Below are 26,536 nucleotides of genomic sequence, written 5' to 3'. Positions count from 1 at the left end.
TTCAGTCTGTAAATTCATGACTGGCATTATGCACTACTGAATTTCATCACAGCTCTCTCAGTTGCATCAATAAGATTCTGCTGTATTCCATACATGCCTTTCTCTCGATTGCCAACGGCACCTTTTTTTATGTTGTCAATGAATTTCCCATTTTGTTTGTATGCACAGTGATCATTTATGATCCTCTTAACGGTGATCAGTCCCAGGAATCTCTCTTGGGAAATTTCTTTTAGTAACCTCACCCATCTGTTTTCAGGAGAACGGATTACTGTCTTCCATTTGGCCAAGCATCTGTGACACTGTTTAAATCCTCTGTTTAAGGTCACTAGCAAGGTGTACTAGTACAAAATGCCCAATTAATTCAGGTATATGCTTCCTGTCTCTCAAGCAAGACCAGGAATCTCTGCATCTGTTTGAACTGCCCCAGAAAATCCCTCTCACCATTATCCTATCTATTTTTCATTATTGCATGCAGAGGCTTGTTGGTGATTGCTTAAGGAGCAAGATGCAGGATATCTGTTGAGCAAGTAACTTTTTGTGTGACTACTGTCTGTTCTACAGCATATTCACTGGTAAGTTTCAACTAAAATAGTGCAAAGCAAAATTCTGCCACTAATTTGACAACTACAGTAATGTTTTTTATATGTTGTCCACAATATACAGGGGTTTTTTTCTGCACAGAGATTTATCTCTGTATTTCTTTTAGGCATTAGAGAATGGCATGAAGCTGGCAACTTCTGCTTCCAAGATTTGTCATTGTACCGCAGAAGTTATGAGCCACCTAACAAGCACTTAGCATGACTCTCTTTGCTCCAGGTCACATAAACTTCCAGCATGATCATCTCTAATCACACATTTCTCTGCAGCTTCTGCAGCAGGTTCTACTCATTATGCAGCCTTGATTGATACATTTCCAATTTGTCGGGTTTTTTTAAGAAAGAATTTCTTTTCTTGGTTACAGTTTGATTTATCTTCACAACACTTTCCCTGGAAGATGATTAAAACACTAAAAACTGACACCATTTTGGAGCTGTGTGTTAAGATATCCTGCCTCAGCAGGCCTGTGCTTCACTCTCTGCGTGTCTGCCAGCACCAGAGCAGCGAGCGCAGATGCAGAAATATAAATCTGAGCACCATTGCACAGTTAAGCTAAGTGCTGTCTCCAGTTGGTCAGGGTGACTAAGGGAGATGCTCATCACAGAATTTCCCTCATTTTCCCTCATGCTGTGGACTGTGGAAGATGTTAAGCTTAATAACAGAAGCTTGTGGGGGTCCTGGTCAATCTTTGATGTTTTTAATTATACATGCCCTGCCTTAGAGGGAGACAAGTAGGAAAGGAGGAGTACATAAGGTGAGAACTTATATTCAAGTTCCTGGTGTCCTGTAGGATAAGCCACCTGGCAGGAAATGCCACCTTGGCTGCCCTGCAGACCTGGGCCTTGGTTTTGCCCATTCACTTTTTCTGTGAGACATCTAAATACCTCCCTTTATAGGAGAGCAAGGGAACAACCTAATAACAGGAGAAAACTAACATTTTGATATTTTAACATTGCAAAGGAAAAGCCAATATTTTGACTAAGGGCTGAAAAAACCTCTAGATGAGGTTAGTGAGAAATGTGGAAAATGCTGAAAGGCTAAGGGAGCTGAACGAGCTATTGCGAAGAGAAAGAAATTGCAGAAAGGTGACTCTTTCTTTCAACATATTTTTAGGAAGCTATAATAGTATAAGGAACAGGCAGAAAGGGGTTCATCAGTAGTCATCTCCTGGGATGTACTTTACAAAAAAAAAATTAAAATTTTTACTGAAAGCAGACACTAAACAAATATGATGAAACATGGCAGGTTTTGCCTTTGGAACACAGGGAGCACTATCTCACTATGAAAACTTAACAGAGATCAAAGAATGTAAGGCTCCTTTGAACTCTTTTCATAGTTTTTAAATGAAAATATCACTTTCCCTATGAATTCTATTGAACTTTTCCTTTAGCTCCAGTGAGCAGTTTATTTTGGCTGAAACACAGATCCCTTTTTGTCTGGGACTTGACTCAGAAACTTTCTTTAGAGCGTCAAAGTATTCTCAAGAACATTTCAAATTTACTTAAGTAAATGAAACCAGAACTACAGTGGCAACTGTAGTGATACAGAGAATGTTACAGTAGAATTAAGCAGTATCTCAATCTAAGGCAGGATTCTGGAATAAAGTGACAGGTAATATAGCTATTAGCATATGAATAGGATGATGGATGGGGTATTATCAATGTCAGTTAGGACCAAAAAAAGATGTATGGTTCAATTAACTCTCTAAATGAGCTGGCACAGTGGAGTTTGTAACTCAAAGCACAGTATTGGCAGCAAATGGGTGAGGGGATGGTTCTGTTTCATTGTTTGCATGGTCTCGCAGTGTTAACATCTCTTCTGCTCTTCTCCAGATGTAGAAAAGAATCAATTTCAGTCTCACAGCCAGGCAAGGCAAAAGAATTTCTTCTTCTCCTGAGCACATGCAGAGAGGTCATATTTCAGTCAGCTTTCCTGCTGTCCATGAGCATCAAGAAACCTTCAGACTGCACTGAAGTTAGCACTAACCCCAGGTCTCTCCCAGTCACCCATTCTAAGGCCCTAACCCCGTGGGGACAGTCACACCAAGGCAGAGGGAACTGACCAGAACCTCCTGAGAGGAGAGAGAGGAGAGACTTCTCACCTACCCTGTGGTGTGTATTTTCTCTAAGTTTGCTTTTGCCTGTGCCCAGTTCAACACAGAATGACTGACCTTTGGGATCTAGGTCCTATATACAACAAGGCATCAAGTTTGCACACTCTCTATTGCTTCCTGGATGATCTTCCCTGGATGATCTTTTCCTGGATGATAAAGGGAGCCAGCGCACCTAGTATAGGCTTTTTCAACATCCTGCAATGCCACCTTCAGTAGTCTTCTGGATAAAGATTCCTAAATTCCAGGTAAATCCTCCCCACTTCAGCAGAATCTAGGCAGCCTAGTACTTTAAAGTCTAATTTTTAAACTTCTTGCCATTTTGCCTCTTGGCAATGAGTGTGCTCAGACAGAGGTCCACAAAACACTATGGGATTCCATAACAGAGGGCTTTAGTAACCTGGTGGAGATTCCTCATCTTTAGCTAAAGAAATTTCTGCTATTTCCTTTGAGATCATTTGGGTTTTGGTACGGGCACACAATCCAGCACAATGCAAGCACAGTGATTACCTTTTAAACAAAAAAGGGTATAAACTAAGGAATTTTACCTCATGAAAGGGCAAAGTTGTGGCATATGCCAGAGATAGTCGTGCAGTGGATTTCAATGTGTCCTTTGCTCATTATCAGCTGTTGCCTAAATCCAGCTTCTGAGTTTCTCTATATTAAGAATCAGGAGCTGGAGTTCCTCACATGCCACTTCTTTTCTACTTATTAACCCTATTTCACACACTCAAGTTTGAATATGATGGTCTTGTAGCTTTCTGCAAGGTAAAGTTCTGATGGAATTATTGTCACTTCGAAAACATGGAAAACGGGGAGGAGAATTTGTATTATGTTATTAAAGTCACACATAACATTCAAAATCCAGATATACACCTCTCATCCCAATGCTACTGATACTGTAAAATTATTTTCACTAGCATATAAAAGTAGAGATTGTGCTTCTCACTGTAATTTGAGCAATGAGATTTGTGACAATGCCTAGTATGCTTCTTTGGCTTTGGGTTTTTTTGAAGGAGAGAACATAGGGTAGGGTAGAGTGGTGGCAAATGTCTTGCTGGCCTGAGAAGAAACATTTACAGCTGTACTTGAAAGCATAGTGTTCTTGTGCCAGGACCAGAAAAGAGCTCTGGGGAAGAGATTTCTGTGAACAGAAAAAACACAGGACGAACCACCATCAACTTTGACACCACACTGGGTGATTTTAAGTCAAAGCATTGATCTAGTTAATTTTAGTTCAGCTTTCAGCAACAAAAGTAATGAAGTATTCTGTTTTCTTTATTTAAGAGTATTTTCAAGGTGAGAAGTGACCACTAGACTATAAATTAATTGTGAAGAATGCCACATCTTACACTTGAAGCATGCTTTCGATCTGTGTTTGTTTGTTTAATTTAAATATAAAAGCAGATTGTCTTTCACTTCCCAGGACCATCTCACTTCTGAATTTTCTCTAGTAGAGAGGTACTGTTTAATCAGCTACTTTTGCTCTGAGCTGCACTGTCTAGTTTAAACTTTGGCTCCTGTTATGTTTTATCCTCTAGCTTAAAGACCATATTAGTACCTGCTATTATAGCCCTGTGATGGTACTTAGACAATGTAATCACATCACCTCTTTTCTTGAAAAGTTGAATAGATTGGGCACCTGAAGACTCTCCCTGGAGAGGGACTACTTCAAATTCTTTTTAGGGTTCCTTTCTTAACCTTCTCAAGGTTCTCAATATCTATTTTTACAATGCAGATACCAAAACTGGACAGTTTTCAACATTCATCTCACTGGTGTTTCAAACAGAGCAAAAATCTTCTATTTCCTACTTGTTGCTCTTCTGAAACATGCAGGGATAACTGCATCCTCTTTAGGCCCCCTCTTCCCTAGGAATATAGGACAATTCTTTCCTACTCTGACCCCCACACCCTTCCCTGTGTGCAGAGTAAACCACACACTGCTCCAGAGTGGCTGGCACTTTCTCATCTGGAGATGTGTTTTTACATTAAGCTCTATTAAAGCACATTCTGTTTCAACTAAGTTCATCTTATCTGGTCCCTAATAGGTAATGAGAATGTCATGTATCATTGAATAGCACACTTGTCAAAAACCTGTTATGGATGTGGCTGTGTAACTTTGCTAACCACACTGATCACTTCCTCACAAAAACATTAATCATATTTGCTTGGCAGGCCACTTCCCATAAAAACACTTTGTCCATACATTGGATTTTTTTTCTCTTGTTTTTTTTCCAAGTTGTTTAATGTCAGCCTAATCAGCCTGTAACTAACTGGTCACCTTAATTAATTTTTCTGGACCTTATCAGAAAACTGATCACTAAATCTTTCAAGATTTTCCTGTTATGCCAAGATTTCCTTGAAGTAGTGTCAGAAAGATAGTTACTCTCTCAGTTCTCCTGTCCATTCTTTTGGTATTTTATTGGTACGTGTGTGCCATTTTTCTGGGTCTGCTGGTTTTCATATGTTCTTAGGAGATGCTTCTTCTTTTTTGAGTCCATAATCTAGCAAACATGTCCTCTCTTTCTTTCAAAATACAATCCTGAAGTATTTGTTAAAAAAATATATATATTTTTTAGCTTTCTCTTCTAATAATACTCCTTACACTTCTAAATATACAAATGCTTTGCTGCCCATAGCCCTTCTAGGCATGGATTTTCCCCTTAGGGCTTTTGCTTCCCTGATGAAACCTCAACACTTTCCAATTAATGTTGATTGCCATCTACTTTTGCATTTCAATGGTAGTTCTACACAGTAATTTTTTCTTCTTGTTTGCTGACTTTGCTTATTCAAGAATGGGCTTTCAAGGAAAATTTTCCTCTTGCTTAATGGTAGACCTCTTGGTGAATTACCATATTTCCCTGTAAACTTCTCTATTTTATTCCCCTATTCACATTTTCCTCCCAGGTGCACTTTTTTCAGCTTTAGGGAATTAACTTTTTCAAAGCAGCATGTGTGTAAAACATGGTTAAGACTTGTTTGTTTGGATCATGGGCAACTATGAACATAATTTGGAAAGAGGCAAATATTGACACGAGTGAGATACTCAGGCACTCATTGAATGAAAGGGAATGGTGTTTCCAGCAGCAGGTTTTACTAATAGGGGCTATAAGAGGCACTACCTATAAATCATATAGGACATTCTTTTGTTGCTGAACATAGTGATAGGAAAGTGGAATTTTGGCCGTCATTTGCACTAGCATAGACAGATACAGAGTCCAGCTGTCTTTTGATCCTTTTGAAAGGTGTCAGTCACGGCCAAAATTCTTTTGGGGTGTTTCATACACTGAAAATCCCCAATTCTGGATTTTCACCGAACCAAAATTAAACACATCGTTTAACTGCCTCCAGAGAGCAGCTCCATCATTCTTTCAGGCTTTCTGTGCTCCTGTCAGTCACATCTGATTTTAGTAAACTCGCCAGTCCTTCCCATTCCGGAAAGTACAGCCGGAAACGTATTCGGTGTGTCTTTAAAAACCACAGTAGAAGCGACCACCCCTCTGAGCTGCGCCCCATCGCTGCACTGGAACACTGACATTTGCAAACTTCTTAGCGCCTGCTGCTGCAGTCAGGAGAAGTGGGAAAACCAGAGCAGAACTGGAGCTGAAGCTGGCGCTCGGAGGTGCCGAGCTGCGCTCCCGGGAGATGCCCGGATCCTGGCACGGGCGGCCCTGGGACCGGCCCCGCCGCTCCCGCGCCGCCGCCAGGTGCCGCTGCCGCGCCGCGCCCGCCGCCGGGGCTCCCCCTCCGCCGGGAGCCGCTCTGCCAGGAGCCCCTTTGCCGGGAGCCCCTTTAGCCGGGAACCCCTCTGGCAGGAGCCCCCTCCGCCGGGAGCCGCTCTGGCAGGAGCCCCTTTACCAGGAGCCCCATCCGCCGGGAGCTCCTCTGGCAGGAGCCCCTTTGCCAGGAGCCCCTCCGCCGGGAGCCCCTCTTCCGGGAGCCCCTCTGCCGGGAGCCCCTCCGCCGGGAGCCCCTTTACCAGGATCCCCATCCGCCGGGAGCCGCTTTGGCAGGAGCCCCATCCGCCGGGAGCTCCTCTGGCAGGAGCCCCTTTGCCAGGAGCCCCTCCGCCGGGAGCCCCTTTACCAGGAGTCCCATCCGCCGGGAGCTCCTCTGGCAGGAGCCCCTTTGCCAGAAGCCCCCTCCGCCGGGAGCTCTTCTGGCAGGAGCCCCTCCGCCGCGAACCCCTTTGCCAGGAGCCCTTCCACCGGGAACCCCTTTGCCGGGAACCCCTTTGCCAGGAGCCCTTCCGCCGGGAACCCCTTTGCCGGGAGCCCCTTTGCCCGGAGCCCTCTCCGTCGGGAACCCCTCCACGGGGCTGGGCAGCGCTGCCCCTCTGCCAGGAGCCCCCACCGCCAGCAGTCGCTCCACGGGGCCGGGGAGCGCAGACCCTCCGCCGGCAGCCCCTCCTCCAGGCACCCCCTCCGCCGGCAGCGCGTCCGTGGGGCCGGGCCGGGGCTGAAGCAGCACTGGGAACTGCGCCGCCGTGTGCGCGTCTGGAACTCCCCCCGCGCCGCCCCCTCCGCGCTCTTCCCCGGCCGCGCTGCCAGCAGCGGGGGAGGCAGCTGTGCGGGAAGGGCGAGGGAGGGGAGGAAGGGGCAGGAGGGAGGAGGGAAAGGCGGAGACGGGGCCAGCCCGAGGAAATCAAACGGCCCCGACATGAATTAGGCAGCGGCCGCAGAGGGGAGGGCCCCCTCCCCCGCTCGCTCGCTCGCTCGCTCGCTCGCTGGTCCCGCACGGCGGCGGCAGGAGCAGCGCCGCCCCGCTCGGAGCGGCGGCTCGGGGCGCGCACGCACACACGGAGCGGCGGCGGGCGGGCGGGAGGGAGGGCGGGGGGGGGGCCGGCAGATGAAGATGGCAATGTCTGTGATCCAAGCGTGCCGCAGCCTGGCGCTCTCAACATGGCTGCTGTCCTTTTGTTTCGTGCATCTGCTGTGCCTGGACTTCACCGTGGCCGAGAAGGAGGAGTGGTACACGGCCTTCGTCAACATCACCTACGCCGACCCGGCAGCCGGCAGCGCCGAGCTCCGCAGCGAGAAGAGCGAGTGCGGGCGCTACGGCGAGCAGTCGCCCAAGCAGGACGCCCGCGGGCAGGTGGCCCTCTCCGCCTCGCCCGCCGACCGCTACGCCTGCGACCCCGGCACCCGCTTCAACGCCCCGGCGCCGGGCAAGAGCTGGGTGGCCCTGATCCCGCGGGGAAACTGCACCTACAAGGACAAGATCCGCCACGCCGCCGCCCAGAACGCCTCCGCCGTCGTCATCTATAACGTGGGCTCCAGCAACGCCAACGAGACCATCACCATGCCCCACGCAGGTGAGCCGCGCCACCCGCAGGGGTGTGCTGAGGGGGCAGACGGATGGGACCCCCTTTTTCCAGCCCGCTCTGCCCTCCCGCAGCCTTGAGGTGGGAGCTACTGCGGGAAGGTGTCCTGGCACCTCCTGACAAGGAGCAGGATGGGCTGTGGGCGTCTCTGGGTGATGGGTGCCCATCGTGGGGTCCATGGAGCTCCTCTCCGTGCTGCCGTGGCAAAGGATGGATATGCTGCTATCATATCCATAGCAATGCACGCCGGTGCTCCAGGGATGAGAAGTTTGGAACACATAAAGTTTGGGTCTAGTCAGAGGAATGGGACGCTGATCCCACTGTGGGGCACCGGTGTTTCGTTGTGTCCTCTGGCAGGTGCCGTGTGGGATCGAGTGTGGCTGAGAGCTTCAGAAGAGGAGAACTTGCAGGGTTGTGGTGCAGGCTTATCAGGAGGCGCAATAAAGTAGAGAACACGGTGTCCACAGTCTTGGCTGCAATGGTGTAAAAGCTGTGAGATCGAGTAGGAACGTCATGTCTCTGATTTGGTGAGAACATGAGATGTGTTGTCCAGGACTGGGATGTGGGGAGTGTTTCACTCCCCCAGGTGAATGTTCTGGTGGAGTTTGTGCTTGCAGTGTCAGCGCGTGGGTAGTTGGGTCCCAACATGTGCTTGTCAGCTAGAACCCAGTCAAAATCCAGTCATTCAAAATAACCTAAACCCTGGCTTATGCCCACAAAAAAAACCCCCACTGTTTCTGTACCAGCGCTTGATCTGAAAGAATGTCTTAAAAACGGTTCACCAGATTTATATTTAGGGACAATGTTTTCTGCCAGGGGTCACTTGTCTTTTATACCAGCTGCCTATGCCATGGAGATAAGATGCCACCTATTGTGAAATCTCAGTTTGGTTTCCATCCAGTTAACTAATCATGCCCAGCTGTTTTATGCCTGTTGAATCTCAGCAGAATTGGGGTAAGTTGAAACACAGAAATGCTGCAAAACAGGATGTTATTCTAATGACATGTTACATTTCCACAGTAAACTAGCTAGGTTGGATGTGCTGAAAAGCAATTTGTTGCCTAACCATAGTGCTAAAATACTGCTGATGCAAAAGTAGTGATCTCGGAACCTCTTGTGTCCAGCCTGTTTCAGAGATTAATCACTTGTATTGGGCAAATTAGTGTTTCTTTGGTAGGGTTGGTGGAAGATGGAGCTTTTCTTAGTGTTTTCCTTTGGTTTTGTGAGATAAGCAACTTGTAACCTCTTGAGCTTCCTGAAACTATGTTTTATAACCTGCCCATGGTTTAGCAGCTGTTCAGATTATACTTCTTGCTACTTTAAGTATCACAGATTATATACTAAGAAGTATAAAGTATTAGGAGCTTGGCACACTTATGCACCCTCAAAATAAAGCTCAAGCTGTTTTAAAACTTAAGATGCAGCCTAGTTTATTCTTCTCTAGTAAGTTTCTCTAAAACTGCCAACATGCTGGATTAATTGTTTGCCTGTTTTTAAAGAATGCACTGAGCTGTTTTCCCACACAAATAGTGTTTTATTAAGAAACGGTGGGAGTAAAAAAATGTGTCTAACCTTTTAAAATGTTAGAGCTTTGGTTTGTTTTAAAGTCTAAGATGAAGTAGGGAAGGAAACTTTCGTACTGCAAGTGGCCTCAGAGTTAACAAATATGAACATACTATCAATTATCCTGGTAGCAGCTTCTTCTGTGTCATATGATTCCGCAGGATTTGTTCTGAGAATCCTTTCTGAGTACTGAATTGATACCCAGCAGTGGGTTTGTACAGCACCAGCGGCTGAAACAAAAAGAAACTTTCAGAAATTAATCTGCCCTTGTGGAATATGATCAGTGAGACTGAAGGACTTTGCTCCTAGATTTGATGAAGTTGTCTTCGTTCTAAGGATTTTTGTTCAGCAAAGTTGAATAGTGGTTGTTGGGCTTACCTTAGAGAAAACCTATCCTCTCACATGGTCAAAACTGAGAGGAGTTTCAGACCACAAGTGAATTTTTCTTCTGATGAAATAGAAGAAAAAAAAAACCATTCTTAGATATTTAGCAATCCAGCAGGGATTCAGAACTTTACTCTCCCTCTGGTACTGCTGTTAGTCTGGGACAAAGTGAATAGTCAGGCTGTGTAAAACTGTGGCTGCAAGTTTCTAACTTGGAACCTTTGACATTTGCTTGTTCCCAGTCTAAATGATAGCACAAGATTCAAGGGAAAAATGAATCAGTTTCTTGGTTTCTGAGTTCAGCAGCATCTGCAGTGCTCTGCCCACGCGAAATCCTGGAGTGAGAAAAAGAAAATTCCATCCTGGAAATTACTTGGAGGTTGAGAGGGAAGGGTGAAATATGACCTAAAAAGCAATTTTATAGTCAAAAGAAATGTGATATTACTCCCTTATTATTTTCTGTTTCCCTCTCACAGTTTTTTTTTTGAGGTTTCATAGAAGTTTAAACTCTTCCTATACAGAAAAGTGTATCCGGTTGCATAACAATGTGCTTCTGCCCTTACTGAATAACTTTAAAGAGTAATACTCCTCCTAAGAGGTTTTTTTTCCCTTACATACATTCTTCTCTTCTGTATGCTTTGCCTTCTTTCTCTTATTGTCACTTTCCCTCTTTCTGCTTCTTTTTCTGCTCCTCTCAGCCTTGTTTCTTCATGTCTTCCCCCGGGCTTCCTTCCCTGCCTTAACCACGTTACTTTGCCATTTCATAGTGCTTTGCCCTTGCCACTTTCTTCCCAAGGCACTCTTTCTCTTGCCAAAGAACTTACCTCATGGCTCTATGTTTAATTATATTTCCTGTTTTCTGCTACAGCCATGCCAATGTCCCATTGCTCATGTGGATCCTCCTGATTCTGAAATCTATAGGCAACTGTAGCAAGATACTGTGTGTAGGGTTCATAGACCTCCCTCCCACCACCCCCAAATCAAAATCAGGGAAGTATTATCTCAAAGCTTGTTGTAGAAATCTTAAAATATGACTCTCCAGGATTTATTTATAGAGCATACAGCACCAAGTGTGCAACTTGAACCGCTTCTGTCACCCCGTGGAAACACTTTGCTTTCAGGGAGCTTGTGCTGAGGTCACTGCTTGCACACCCAGAAGGATGAGGTGGAGTTATGACATCTACACTCACAGGGAGTGTGGAGCTCTGGGATTCTCCTGCTAGGATGTCCTTAGCTTGTGTATCATCTGCTACAGCCTGGGCAAACAGGCATTTTTATTGGCTTGAAGGATGGCATAGGATCTGTGAGTATGACTTGGTTTGCATTTTGGCTAAGTAGGCTCCAACCAGAGAAGGAAAAAAAAAAACATCTAGAATTTCTATTTCAGGTGCTTTGCATTTCTTCTAGATCAACCTTCCTAGCAGAAAAGTACTCTAAAAATGGAGAGGATGTTGTTTTTTCTCCAGAAGAAATCCATGCTGTTGGCTGGGGTTTCTCATTGAAGACTTTTCTCACTCAGACCAAATTAGCCATTTTCTAGGTCTGAAAAGGCCCCAGCCACTGTGTCTACATTAAATAGTTTAGTATTAATTTGCAGTAGTCTTAGTACCTGTTGTAGCTTATATCCTAGCATTTCCTCTGAGCTCTGAATAGAGACACTAAAAGAGCCTTCCAGAAGGTGATTCGAGGTGAGAACTTCCTTCTCTACAGCTCATAAATATGAGGGAACCTACATGGACCCTTTCTGACTTGGGAACCTATCAGGTGCTTGGGGCAGGGGAGGTTAACTGTGACTGTACATGATTCATATGTGGGTAAAAATCAAATCTGTAATAGTCTACACAGTTTCTAAGATTCAGTTGGAATTCTGAGGTGCATCAGATTATGTCACAGAACGGATATTGTTAACATGTGAAGTAAATTGCACCCTGTGTATTTTTGCACCAGGAACATATGTTAGTCAGGCAGTGTTGCATTCTCCATATTCTGCTTTTCCAGTGCATCCCATCACAAATTTTAAGTCACATGCCTCACCTATGGCAGCCCCTTTGCCAAAATGGGCAGATGCCTCAGGTTTTTTTTTTGTAGTGGCTTGTACACACAGCAGCAAGTAGCAGCTGTACCTTTGATACATGAATCTCAGAAGTGGTCTAAGATGATTCTGACTTCTCCCCTCCCTCTCTGGCCCTCAAGTGCAGGGGGTGTATGTGCCAGACTGCATGAGGAGGGTAAGGCCATCCCATTGCAAATTCAAATGTGTCCCTCTGGGGCCCAGACTCAACCTGGGAGCATTCAGCTCAATAACAGTCTCTTCCTTTGTACTCAGATTTTTGTTCCTTCATCAGATTTTTGTTCATTCAATGACTGGTCTTACATTTTACATATTTTAAGATGTGCTGGTAATAGTTCAGGCTTTGGCCTGCCCTGTAGATTTGTAGTGATGTGCAAATTAAAAACCGAAGTTGAAGATTTCTCTCTTTACAGACTTAATTCAGTACTGTAGCTGCATTTGTTTCCTTACTAAAACAATTATTTTCCTAAACTTCTGTGGAATTCTAATGAGGAAAATGTGCTGAGAGCATTCACACCAAATTTACATATGGAAAAGTGTGAATTAACGGAGGGCTGGAGATTTCGGCCTACTAGAGTCTGCCACAATTTTTTTTCTTTTCCATACACCTAAGACTGATTCCTAATAGAAACTCACTCAGTGGGGAAATGGAGATGGAAATCAGTGCATCTTTGAGCCCTGTCCATTGAGGCATTGCTGGGAGGTACTGCCATCCTTAAGAACTCAGAAGAGCTGCTGGATCCATCATGTAGGCCTGGCTTTCTGCAGTGTTTGAAAATGTAGTTCTCTGCGTTTATCAAAATTCAGGATTTCTAGCTGACAGGCTGTCCCACTGCATTCCCTGGTGAGTCATGCTTCTGCTGCTAGTTCTGCTCTGAAGAGGTTCTAGACTGCTTTACTGCCCCTGTGTTCAGCTGTGCCAGGTGGAGGGGCCACTTGGTGCTGGTAGGTAACTAGTTCAGGTTAAACTGAATTGAAAGGAATTCATTTCACCCCCAAGGACTAGAACAACAAAATAATACTAGTCCCTGGCACTACTTGGGGCTTCAGCTGGGGCACTGAGTTTCACCATTAGATGAGACACTTTTTACCTTGAGTCTTGCATCTCTCAGCCTCACAGCTGGGTCCTGTGTCTCCTTGAGAGCCCACTGCAGTGGGAAGTCAGACACTGAGTCCAGTGAGCTTTGGATCAAGTAATAAGGTATGGCTTTCCCTACAAAGTGGTGAAGTATTGATTCATTGAAGATTTCATTGGTCCTTCAAGGTTATTGATTGCAAAAGCAATTAGATTTCTGCTTTGGATACAGTGACATTCATACAAGTGCTGTCTTCAGATGTCTGCAGTAGGAAGTGACACAGCAAGAAGAAAATCTTCCTCAGGAACAAAACTGTATCCACATCCACACTAACTGCTGACTGGTGATCTGGAGCAACTCCTTTTGGTATATAGTCCTTAGGAGAATGGCTTGCTTTTGAGAAAGCAGTGGTTTGTCTTAGTCCCTTTGATATTTTGTCTTTAAAATGATACATCTTAGCTTGGGTTATTAGAATATTGTGGCTTAGTGTAGCTCACTAATTGATGCAAGTATATTTCTGTGCTACCTCCCTTCACATCACAGAGGATGGGAACATTTTCAGCAAAAAGGGAGAAAAAACAAACTTAGTAGTTGGCACTACTAAGTCTTCTCCTGGTGAGAGAAGAGGACACTTTCTACTTTTCTCATGTAAGCAAGGGCTTAAAAGAGCCCATTATTGTGCAGCAGTTGTTTGATGGAGCTCATGGTGCTTTGTCATGTGAGATGAGTGAGTTTCAAGTGATGTCTGCCTCTGTACACCACGAGCCAGGCTGATGAAGAGTTAAGTCTTTATGAAGGGATAGCCCAACAACTTCTCCACTTCCCAATAATTTCTGCATAGCTAACCTGCACAGAAACAGCAATCATTTCAAGACAAGCCCCACTTCTGCCCTTTCAGCTACATTTGAGTAACAGTCACTCGATGACTCCTTTGGTGCAGAAGGGAGTGAACAATACAATCATTGACTCATAGAAATCAGATATGGAAAAGACTGAGTAGTCCATGTAATCTGCCACCTTACTAATTCAGGGCTGCTTCCTACAGTGTTACCATCCACTCCCATCACAGTGCTTTTTGCTTAGCATCTTGCAGAGGAGAGAGTTTCATGGTGCCTCAGAAACAAATGCAAGTCTGTGTAAGGAGAATGGTTCTGGGGCAAGAGATACAAAATGTAGGAAGATGTTAGTTAGGAATACTATACCATGCAGTAATATTAAATTCGCATAATTTCCACAAAGGCACAGCAACTAAAGGGTAAGGTTAAAAGCCAGCTGTATCCATTGTATGTCACAGGGGAGTTATATGGCAATCGTGAGAAGAAAGAAGTGGCCAAATATTTCACAGCTGGTTGTGTGCAAACAGGCTTTACTGTGCTATGCCTTTATTCCACAGTGGGATGTGATCCCAGACTTTGTTCATGACCAGTGCTCTCCTCATTTCACTCCTTAGTGTTTCGGTTTCTCTGGAAAAGAAGTCTGGATGGCTGAACCATGCCCAGGTCAGGCACTGCACAGTTTGACTATCCTGAATGTGGATGAGCAGGGGTCAAAGACCCCTCAGAGTATCCTACTTTTCCTGAGTGCATTTGGATGTAGTATCTCATAATGTAATTCTCTTGAGAACTACAATTTCTCTTACCTGGAGAAGAAAACCCAAAGCTCTTAGATGCAACCTTAACTTTAAAAAATTTACCATACTAAATCTACCATCTGTGTATCTACCATCTGATGCACTGGCCACATTAGTATAAGTAGAAGTAATTCTTCAGCCAGAGGAAAATTACTGAGTCAGGTTCTTACCAACTGCTGGAAACAATGGTTTTTAGTTTAAAAATGGGAAGGGGGGAAACACCTCTTCATTCACCAGTTCTAATAAATAGGTTGTAAATATTGTTTGCATATGAAACATCAGTACTATGCAGCTGTGTTTTACAGGAGGGGTCTATCAGGGGCATTCTTTACTTTCTGTCTCCTCTTCAATAAATTATTTGAAATAAACCTGAGAAAACTGAACTGAGGAGAAATTAAGGAGATGATGAAAAAAACAAACTGTTTCTTTTATTGCTGTTCCACACTGAAATATGAAAAGTTAGTGTATTCTATTCTATGCTACTTAAAGAGAATAGCTTTTAAAAATAATTGTTCATTTCTTTTCTCTCTCAAGAGTGGCCAGTAAATAATGTCAATAATCTGAAGTGCTTGTTCATTTGCCTCTGACAGTATAATCATAGTGATATTCAATTATACTGCTAGACCTGAGAGTCTGTCAGAGTTTTGGTCTCGAATTTGATGTGTTTCGCTGTGTTCATGTACAGGATAGTCCTGCTGTAAATTGGAAAGGTATTTTCAGTTTGAGGCAAAATTAGAAGGAAAAAAAATGTTTATCTTTTTAGTTCCCAAACCCAGAAAAAAAAATTGCTGCCATGTAACTCCATTGAGTGCTGGCTTGAGTATGCCTTGTATACTTCTAAACGTAGATAGAAACATTACATCTGCACAGGAATGCAGTTCCTCCAGGAATACATGGAATAGGGTGGGCTGGCAAGTGCTCCCTTATGCTACACACTTAAAGACATAGCTTTTTAAAAATAATTTGCATTCCATGGTGTTGTGAGCCTTTATCATGAGAGAGGACCTCAGCAGTGGGGTGCTCCCTAACAAAGCAGTTCTTTTTGTATGGTTTCCTACCAAGACAGCCCCTTACTACTGACATATTTGTCTATGAACCATCATCATTTGTCACTGAAATGGGTTTCATGACATATGATTTTATTCTTCCTCATAATTTGTTCCATATCTTAGTCTTCCTCCATTTTTATATGCTTTTTGCTTTGCTTCTTACTGTTCAAATCTCTCCTTACAAGCCATCTCTTTTTTGCAAGTCATTGTAAGAATACCTCACCACATCTATGTATTATATTATTTAGGGAATTAACATCACATTAATCTTTGGCTTCCAGCTTTATAAATCACACATCACTAAATTGTGCTCCTCTATTTTTTGTTTCATTTTGCAGTCCTTGTCCAAATTTTTTTTTTTTTTTTAGCATGGTCACTGTTATTTTACATTGAATGTGCCTGACATTATACAGCTGTGTTCAGAATGGATTCGAGAGCCTAGTGGGTAGTTTCTTCTTTAACTAACATATATGCCTAATCTTAAGATGGCTGTAAACTGTGTCAGTATTAGTTGAATACGTGTTGTGCTGGGTTCAAACCCAGCACAATAAGCTCTGTGGTTCTATTGTTTTGGTTAAATTGATTTGTGGAGCACTTGAGAAGCTTTTGCACCTAATTGTTATTCTCATAGTGGCAGAGCATTTCCAGATCCTCAGGATCAAATCTCTGTGTGTCTAACAAGTTTCACTATAAAAGATTTCTTGCATTTTCCAGTTATGCAAGGGATCTCTATCAGTAACTGATAAACATCTCTCTGGTTTTACATCCTGTGGTGCTAGCTAAAATGTTCCTATTCTTCTTCCTTTTCCATTTCAGTAGCTTCTATTAGAAGACAGAAATTATTTCTGCTTTTCCTTTGCTCTTTCAAAAATCTCTGTGTTAGAGAATCTTAAATCTTCAGCCACATTTCTAGTACATGTCTGTGTACTCAAAAAAAATCAGTTTTTAAAACAGGACAGTCTGATGCTGCAGTCACATTCATGATTGCTTCATATACTTGCACAGAGTGTGCTTTCCCCTCTTGTGCCTTTTTAAGCTTTTATTATATGCTTATTGTCTCCTAGTTTTACCTGACATTACCATGTTCCTTGACAGAGACAGCCTTTGCAAGACTCTGTAATCTCTGTGCCTGGTCTCTTATTTCTCTTTATGTGTCCATGTGTTTGAAGTACCATCTGGTTGTCCATCAAATCCATACCTTTACTAAACACGTTATCAAAATATCTCATGCTGGAAAATGAGGAGATGGAAAATACATTATGTTGAGTAAAATACATTATGTCTTTTTATAATTCCCTCTTTGATGTATTTGCCTTGCCTTCTCTTTCCTTCAATCCTTTATTTTCTACCTAATTTTTTCTCTCCTTTGGTTTGTTGGTGGTTTTTTTTTTTTTTTCATTATTATCCCTGCTTCCAGTAAATCTTTTCCATGGACTTCTCACCCCTTTTTTTTTTTTTTTTTATCCCTGGTCTTTATGTGTTCTGCACCTGTTTTTCATCTCTACTATTTTGATTTTTTTTTTCCTTTCTGTCCACTCCTTACCATGTTGACAGAAGGAGCCAAAGGCTATTTGCTTTGCATAAGCATTGACTGTAAGAGGAAGCAGAGCAGGATTATGCTCTTTTGGTGGTTTTTCCTTTGCAGCTGACTCTGGGTTTAAAGAGCATCTGCTGTCTGCTGCTCAGGGTGGGCTCAGAGGAGTGGGACATGAGCAATTGGGAAGTCCTCAGAAGAGTGACAGGCATAGCACCTTTGCTGTGCATAGAAGGGGTTTGTGCTGAACACTCCTAAGTATTTTTCATGAATTCTTAAAAGACTAAATTATGGTCTCCTCTCTTTCATGCTTTTATAGAAGATGATTAAGTTTCCCCGCACTCTGGATGCTGGAAAAAAACTGATGGGAAATTTTTCTTATCAGAACTGGTTTTTTTAGGTAGTAAAATGGATTTTCAACAGAAAACTGTTTTGGAAAGTTTTTGCTCTCTGGAAAAGTCTTACAGGTCTGGTTTGAAGAAAAATTACATTTTAGTAAATATTTTATGTTGCTGAATTTCAGTTTCAGAAGCAGTTTGCTTTCCCTTTTCCTTTTTTTTTTTTTTGATGCTACCTCTTAATCAGTTTCTACTAGCTTTAGATACTAGTTCCCTTCCAGAGCACATACCTGACGTTTTCCCCACTCCCTTTTCTGTGGGAATCTATGCATGCATCTCATCATCATCAGTATTATTTAAAGGTGCTGACCTGATGTTTGCAGTGCTGAATTTCTTTTCCCTTTGAGTGTGTGACAGCAGCTTAGTCTTCCCACTGTGCAGTCCCTAGGCTGTGTAGGGTCTTTAGCCCCTGCTGCTTGTCTTTACTAGCAGATTTCAGCACCGTGTCTAGATACACATGGGAATGATACTCAGTGTGAGGTAAAGATTGCTCTCACAGGCAAAGGCATAACAGGGATCAGTAGCTGTCAATGCAAGTGAAATAAATTCAGGCTTGTGGTATGATGCAAGTTCCTAAATGGTTGCCCATACCTTAATGTTATTTGCATGGGACTGGATAGTTCTCTAAGCCAAATCCTGGTAAAAATACCCCATTCTCTGGGGAAATGATAGTGGTATTTGTACAAGGAAGCTTAGAGAAGGTGTTCATAGTAGTTCTTATGGTTTTAGGGTACTTCTCTGGAACTACCACCCAGCTCTCTTCCACACTTGGAGACTCAAAACTGCTCTCGCAGAAGCTCTGTAGGATGGGCAGAGATAAACCCTATGGAGTGAAGCATCACCTTTTCACAGCAGGATCTCTGCAAAGCCCTTAGCTAGGTGATGGTGATGAACCAATGTCAGCTTGGTATTTCTTTGTGACTGTTGCTTATAGGGAGGAAGCTGCAAGAAAAGGCACTTGCTATAAAAACAGTCTGAGCCACTTCTATTTTTTAGTGTCTGAAGATAGCTAGCAAATGCAAATGCTAGGAAATAAGCCTCCACCAACCAACCATTTGCTGAAGTTTGTCTTGCAGCGTGAGCGATGTGAAAGCCTTTTTCTTCTAAAACTTTTATTTAACTGTTGAATGCCAGCACAAGGAAATATTGTGATAGAATGCAACCTAGAGCAGCAAAGCTATCACAGGTGAGGATGAAATAGTTCAAAACACAGTTCAAAACATGATAGTACCATCATTCACTTTGGTCAGAGAAACAGCTGAAATAGCCATTAGATGAAAGTCACGTGGATGAACCTGAATCCTGGAGAGGTGAATTCATGTTGATGAGAAAATAAAAGCCATCAAAGTAGGTGGTGACCCCTGTGGTCTCCCCATCATGTGGGAAGTCTTTCTTTCAGAAACTGTGAAATGTCTTTGACTAATCCATATATCTTAAACCTCATTTCAGTTCTGCACTGACTCCCATTTCTCACTGGCACCGACTGTCATGATCTTTGGCATTTTCTTGTTTGCTGCCTCACTGCTGTTTGTCCCAGTTCCTTCCTTGCTGCCTTTACAATTGGTGGGATCATTCCTTGCGACGATGAGGTTCTTGGTCAGCTCCAGTTTGAGCTTGGATGTTTTTCTCCCTTTGCATTTAGCAGTTTTGCATGTTTGGGAATGGGTGGTTGCATTGCTCCCAGAGTGCTGCCCAGTTGGACCCACAGGTGAATTAGATAAGGAAAGCCACCAAACAGCTTAGCTGCCTGTGAAAGCCTCTGCCTAAGGCAGCTGGGATCCTCTAGGGCACACTGATTCTTCAGGGAGCTCATCTGTCATCTTCACTCCCCTGACTTACTGACTCCTGCTTAAGAAGATGCCCAGGAAAATGTCTTTTTCAATGTTAGTGGGGGGTTGTTTTTTTTTTTTTTCCCATCTATAAGCATTCTCTTTTATTTATTGTATACCCAGACAGCCTTTTTCCCTCCCTTTTCTTTCCTATCCTAGTCTAATAACCAGAACTTATTGAGATGCAAGTTAAGAGAGCCCACAGACAGTTTTTAAAACAAAAATATGACTGCATAGCTATTTATTTCCAAAATTATGGCTTCTAATGGTTGTTAGTGCAAAGAAATTTTTGGTGCCAGAGAATTGGTGTTATCTGGTTTCTCAATATGCATGACATCACTTCTTTCTGCAATAATTAGAAGTTTCATTCCCATTAACTAATTTATCTAACCATCTTTCTGCTATTAGACTTACAGAAAATAACAAAGCAAGCACTGAATTTTTAGTGGAAAATATCTCCTGTTGAGTAGATTTGCACATTTGAAGTGTAGAATCTGTTCTTAGTTCTTAACCAATGCTGTGTTGAATTAGCACCATGACTACTGCTATCTTTCCATATTCTGGCCACTGACCAGAAATACTTTTTGGCAGTGCAAAGACAGCTCTGCAAATTCTATCACAAAGCTGTTATCTTTGGCTCTCACTAGCCAAATGTGTTGTGGATTAGCCCACAAAACAGGAGCTGCTGTGCATATGTAAAGCAATAGTCTCCTTGGTAGTAATGATAGCAGGGAGGCAATTTTAATGGGGTCTCACCTGGACTAATACAGCAACTCCTAAAATCTCTTCCTTGCAAATGAGAGCAATACTTAAAAACCACTTCTGACTTCGGTAATCTAGTGATTTGGCTATCATAAAACTCAGTAGTAGGTATTTTAAAATGATTTCTAATGTCTACCTCACATTAAATTAATTTGGAGAACACTTCACGGCCCAGCGGAGAAAAATGTTTGCAAAAATAGTTATACTTAAGCTCACATTTAGTTCTTGCTGAGAATGGACTAGAAGTTGAGCACCTTGACTAAATGTCACTGAAAGTGGTTCTGTGAGGAAATGTCATCTATGAAAGATGTAGAAGTGTCTGACATAGCCCAGGGGCTTATTACTAAGAATATTAGTGTGGTCATCTCAGGTGAAACTTATGCCCTTCTATAGCACTGTGAATACTCGAGATTCTTACAATAAGCACTTTTATTTGAAATTGTAAAAAATAAGATACATATACTTTATATATGTCATTAAAGTGGTGCCAGTTAAAAGAGATCATTTAACTTTATTTCCTTTCTCCACATAGTTTGGCTTCTGCTTTCTGGGTTATCAGCCATGTCTGCATCACAATATGAAGCAAAGGTGCCTCTCAACTTCCAGTGAACACTGTGCCCCTTCCCTCTGTGGAAAAGCTGGCTGCCCAAACCCTTTCAAACCCAGCTGCTGTCTGCTCTCCACTGTGTTTTATTTGATGTTTGTCACCATTGCATGCACAGGAACAATCACAGCTGTGGGAAGCGTGGACAGCTGTTTAGTTATTTGCAGATGGCTTAAAGACGTGTATCAACCAGTCATTTGTACTTGCTAGGTGAGCTAGAGGAGTTCATGTCATTTAGAGTAGCCACACAGCATTTCTTTGCTAATCAGGGAGTTGCCTAAATTGGAAATACAAGTATATTATTAGATATACAAGTATATCTAAGGCCAATCTGATACACAGCAGCTGCTTACGTTACACCCATTCCAGTTTGGGAGCAATTATTGTAATGTTTTGCAGTTTTGGTTCCAGTAGATAAAATTTTGCATCCTTCCTTGTGGTCTTATCAGTCAGCCAACTTCCTTTTGCTTTGAGGAATTCAGGATGGGTTTCCTTAATATTCCCAGTGGTACATATCAGTTTTGGATAGAACTTTTAGCCATTTAGACATGTTGAGATGATGGGGAACTGTAACCAAGGAGGAGGGAAGTGTAAAATTAACAGATGTTCCTCCTTTAGACATTCCTAAAAAGCTAACTGCCACATATAGTTAAAGGGCTCTTCCTGGAAAATATTCCAATTATTGCTTCTAATAACCTTTAAGTACATTTGGGTGCCCCACAACAACATGTGTTAACTTCACAGAAAGGCTTGCTGGACCAGGCAAATATTAATGTAGGATACACAAGTGCTAATGAATACCTGGGGTGAATCCATAGTGTCTTGAGTGCTTTGCAAATCTGTATTTATCACCACAAGCCTCAGAGATGTTCCATGATCCATAATGCGAATGGCCTGCCGTGCGAGCGGAGGTGATTAGTATCTGTTTGTGAGTGCTGTGCTCTTCACAGGCCTGGGCCCTACTTTGCCTTCTCCTGTATCTCCTTGGTTAATAAAACAGAATTGGAATCCATCCATCAGTGAATTGCTGCAGGTGTGACTAATTTATAAATGAGCCTGATGCTCATGCTGTTATCCGCCAGTTGTCTCCACTCGTTGGCAAGAGTTTCAGGCTCTGTGAATGCGTTAAGTCTTTATTCATAAAGGGCACGATATTAAGTCAACTTAAAAAAAAAATTAATTACAATTTCGTTTTGGTTTCCATCTTTAATAATGGCAGTGTCTCTATCACTGAAATGGATAATGTTCACAGCATGTAAGCACCTCCAGGCTCTAGCAGCGAAGAGATTGTACCTCTTTTTGGGAAAGGGTGCTGCTCTGCACAGGCTTGATAGCATGAGAACTGAAGGAATGTATGAGGTTTTAAACAGGTGGGTGAATTTTAGGTCCACTTTTATAGCTACTTTGAAGAAGCACACAAATGACTGGAAAAGTCACAAGAAGTTAATGGAAAAGAAAAGCTTCTCCAGCAGCAGTATTCTGATCTCAGTTGTTTATACATGGAGTATTGGGATTAGACTGGGCTCTAAGCTGACTTTTCACAGGCCATACTTTCCATATCCACACTACTTTCAGACCAACTCAGGTGCAGATTTCTGAACTTTCAGGTTAGTCACTATTTAAGGGTCTCCAAAGTTCCCATTTCATTTAATTATATTTTCACATGTTATGAGGAGAATTCCAATAACTGTCCTGTAAATTCCAACTCCCAAATCTTTCCTTTAGAAAAAGCATTCTGAGATTGCTGATTTCCAGAAATGCACTTACCTATGCCACTTATTTGTAACCTGACTTCTGAAATCCTAACCATGCTGAAGTCAATGGCAAACCTTCCTAAGGAATTCATTGCCAAATAGATCACGAAAATGAATACCTGAGCTCATGATATCTTCTGCTGCCCTCATAGTATTTAACACTTTGTCAAGTACAGAAGAGCCACCAAAAAACATTTCACCAGCCCTGGCAATGAAGTATCAGCAGTCAGCATTTCATATGAATTGTACACATCTGTTGGATTCAAGCAAAGCATCAGACAACACCAGAGCTTCATTAAGATAATTCTGTAATTGCATAAAATGATGGGTCAGCCTGTGAGTGCCTTGAGCCTGTAAATATGAACTGGCATTGAGTTCTCCAGCACATTTCACAAAGGGTCCACCTGGCCTCAAGTGAATCTATAAAATGTGTAGTCATTGTTACATTTATGATATAGGGAGAAGTTAATTTTCTTACCTTTTGAAGAGCTCGAGAATAGTAGGTCATGTCTCGTGTGTATTTCTGACAGTGGGCTTCAAAACATTTTTTTCTGAAACCTCCTGACAGCTAAAATCTGGTTCCTGCAAGGCTTATGGCTTTTGTGTGAAGTGAAAGGAGCTGGGTTGTGTGGTACTGCTAGAGCTGTGTTAGGAAGGGGCTGAGAAGCTTGGTGTGCATGATGCACATTCCTTGTCTCCAAGGGCTGGGAGAGAGGGTGCTGCCTGACAAAAGTCACAGTCGAGATAAAATCTCCAGAATCTCAGGCAGGTACTGGCTGGATGCACTGCAAAAATACCTGCTCTAAATTTGGAGAGTGAGATCAATATGGTTTTCACACCTTTCTTCACTAACTGGTGTACTAAGAAGGAATGGCAATGATGACAGCCTCATCACGAGGGGACTGCTTCCGTGGTGGTTGTTAAGAGAATGCTCAAAATTAGCATTCACTGTCTCCAGTGAAGGAATGGAATCTGTGTTTTATGCCATCCATCTATATACCAAATAAATATGGACAGTTGTCATAGAAATAGTTACAGAGACAACGTCTATCTACATTAAACCTAGCAGAGGTCATTTCTAAACTGCTTCCTGTCTGACCAAGTTAAGATGGCATTTAATATAGGCTGAATTTGTTCCAGACAGAGGATTATTTGTTATTAAGTCTTGAAATACAGGGCTGGTTGGTGATCTTTTTTATTTCCTTTTTTTCCATAAGTTTTCTAGAAATGCCATTCAGCTGAAGAGACCACAGTGTAGGCAATGCCACATGGTGGTTTCAGTGCCTTCATCCTGACATGCATATTGTGTTTTGAGTGGTGTCATTCTGTTTTGAGAGCTTGTGGGATTTTCAAAACCACTGCTATGTTAATCTCATTTGGGTTCTCTAACATACTTCAGATCACTCTCTCTGTTTTTCAGAGTCTGATTACAAGATACTGAATGATGATTTGTACAGCAATTGGGCTGTTTTCAGATTTTCACTACACCTTCATTTTGGAAATCTTTAACTGTTTAGCCTCTCTGTAAGTCTTCAGCATGCTGTATTACAGTGAAATTCTCTGCTAATCAAGGTGCTTGCTAATGAGAGAATCACTGTCTCTCACTCAGTAGAGGCACTGCTGTATCCTTAAGACATCTTGCCTTTTGATCTCCTTGATCCAGATTAAATGTAGGGGGCTAAATTCAGACAGAAATATCAAATGCACAGCAGTGCTTAACAGAAATGTTACAATTACATACAAGTATGAGAAATCAAAGCAGGGATTCAGATAGGTGATTGAGCATGGAAATAACAGGGTAGCTGAAGTTCATTATTTCAGCTTGTAGTTCTATCTGCTCCTATGTAGATATTGAGTCATCCAAGGATAAACGAAGAGAGAGAATATAAGCTGTCATACAAGAACCAAGGTAAATGGAATTACCTGCCTTTCATGTCCTCTCTCTATGGGCTGAATTCTTCTCTGATGCCATCCAAACACAGAAATACATGAGCAACACTAATATTACCAGCAGACTAAAATTTTCAATAGTTATGACTGGCATTTCTCCCTGGGAGCCAGCGTGTGTTTTGTTTGTGTTTGTTGTTGGGTTTTGTTAGGTTTTTTGGGGTTTTGGGATTTGTTTTGGTTTGGTTTGGTTTGTTTTTTTAAGGGGAGAGGAAACAGACGTGTGAAATAGCATGTAAGTATCTGAAACTGCATGATACAAGATCTGAGCTGCATACTCAAGGAATAACTAGAAGCTACCATTGAAGATTGGCTTAAAACAAACCTTGCTTTGGAATCAATTGTGCAACTTAAGTACATCCCTTGACATCTTCAGCTCTTTCTTGTGTACTAAATCTTGCTAAATTTGGGGCAAGATTTAGTTTCTGAACATCTGAAATCTGAAATGTTTCATATAAAATTCTTGTTTCAAGTAATTTAAATAGTTATGAAATTCACATTCAAACTCTGAACCTTCCAGCTGTGGTACAAGTTCAGAAAATGAGATTTCAGTAGGGAAATAAAACCTTTGCCTTATCTATTGCAAATAGATCCAGAATGGAAAACTCTTATAATCAGCAGGTGCTGTAAAAATATTTGCATGGGTATTCACCTGAGACTTAAAAAGCAAGAATCTAATTGGCAATGTACTGTAGTATCATCATTATGTGAAGTACTTTTGTTTCATCATCCTCAAAGCATGCCTAAATCTCAGAGAGAAATGAGGAAAACTATATAATCAGCCATAAAAAATCAGTCACAGCTGTACAAAATGTAGTGTGGGCAAAAATGTACCCTTTGGTGAAGCCTGAAAATACTGGCAGGTAACTCTGACAAAAGCTTTGTTGTAGGAACGTGGGCACGTGCGACACACACTAAGCATCAGCAGAGCATCATGAATTTGCCTGAGAAGCATGTGTTGAGAGGAATGTATTTCTGACTGAAGAAGAATTTAGTTCTGAATTTATTTCTGCATTGCCATGTTCTTGTAAAAGTATAGAGGAAGAATTCTGCCTCTTTAAAGATTTGGACCCATTTATGCATATCACTCCCATGCAGGCATAAATATCTTTATTTAGGAGTAGATAGCATGAATCCTTTGCCTGTGGGTACAGATGTGTGTATGCCTGTGTGTCCTTATTCACACACATGTATCTAAAAATCATCCAGGGAGACCAGCTACAGCAGGTAACCCTCACCTGGTGTTGAACCCACAGAAGAGCCAAGGATGTAGAGATCCCATATCATTATTTGGCCAAGAATGATCTATATAGACATAAACAGCCCTATTTTTGATCTGCACATGGCATGGTGGTAGTACTTTTGCTGGTTTGCTTTGCGATTCATCTCGATTGCAGTTCTGCAGGACACAGGGAAAAAAGGAACAATAGATCTTTTAAAAATGTTTAGAAAGTTCTTAGAAGCCCCTCTTCTGTGTGCTTTTCTGATTTGGGGGGATTCAGGAGAGAGGCAGGAAAAACAAATTGTTTCAGCCAACTTGAGGTCTTAACCTTTCAGGTATTATAATGCAAATTAAATGTGTTGTCTTGAAATGTAAATCAAATGTTTGATACAGACAATTAATAATGCAATCCTGCAACTTGTATATGCACAGGTGTAACAGAACAGAGGACAGGAATTTGCCTTCTATTTGACAGCTTTTCAGAATACTAAAAGCAAGAGATTCCATCTGCAGAATTTCTAAGTTTCTGAGAACAAAAACGAAATGAATGTTGTTCCCATACAACAACAGAGCTGTTCAGGTAGAGCTTTTCTGCTCTACCTTCCTATAGTCCCAACTGCTTGATTAGAAATGAGTTAGAGTGTGATCTCTGTGTTCTCCATCTAGACATGTGTACTCCCTGG

The 26,536-nt window shown here is 42.3% G+C and overlaps 1 protein-coding gene across 2 annotated transcripts in view; it reads left to right on the top strand.

Moving 5' to 3' along the window:
• The first annotated feature begins 7,555 nt into the window (after positions 1–7,555).
• RNF150 (ring finger protein 150) overlaps positions 7,556–26,536 on the top strand; it is a 116,225-nt gene continuing 97,244 nt past the window's right edge. For both annotated transcript variants that reach the window (XM_053941023.1, XM_053941022.1), the window contains exon 1: positions 7,556–8,021. In XM_053941023.1, the coding sequence (XP_053796998.1) occupies positions 7,556–8,021 (466 nt within the window). The remainder of the gene's footprint in view (positions 8,022–26,536) is intronic.

The sequence above is a fragment of the Vidua chalybeata genome, chromosome 4 (assembly GCF_026979565.1).
Source record: "Vidua chalybeata isolate OUT-0048 chromosome 4, bVidCha1 merged haplotype, whole genome shotgun sequence".
NCBI classification, from domain to species: Eukaryota; Metazoa; Chordata; class Aves; order Passeriformes; family Viduidae; genus Vidua; species Vidua chalybeata.
This window is presented reverse-complemented; position numbering and strand designations above follow the sequence as displayed.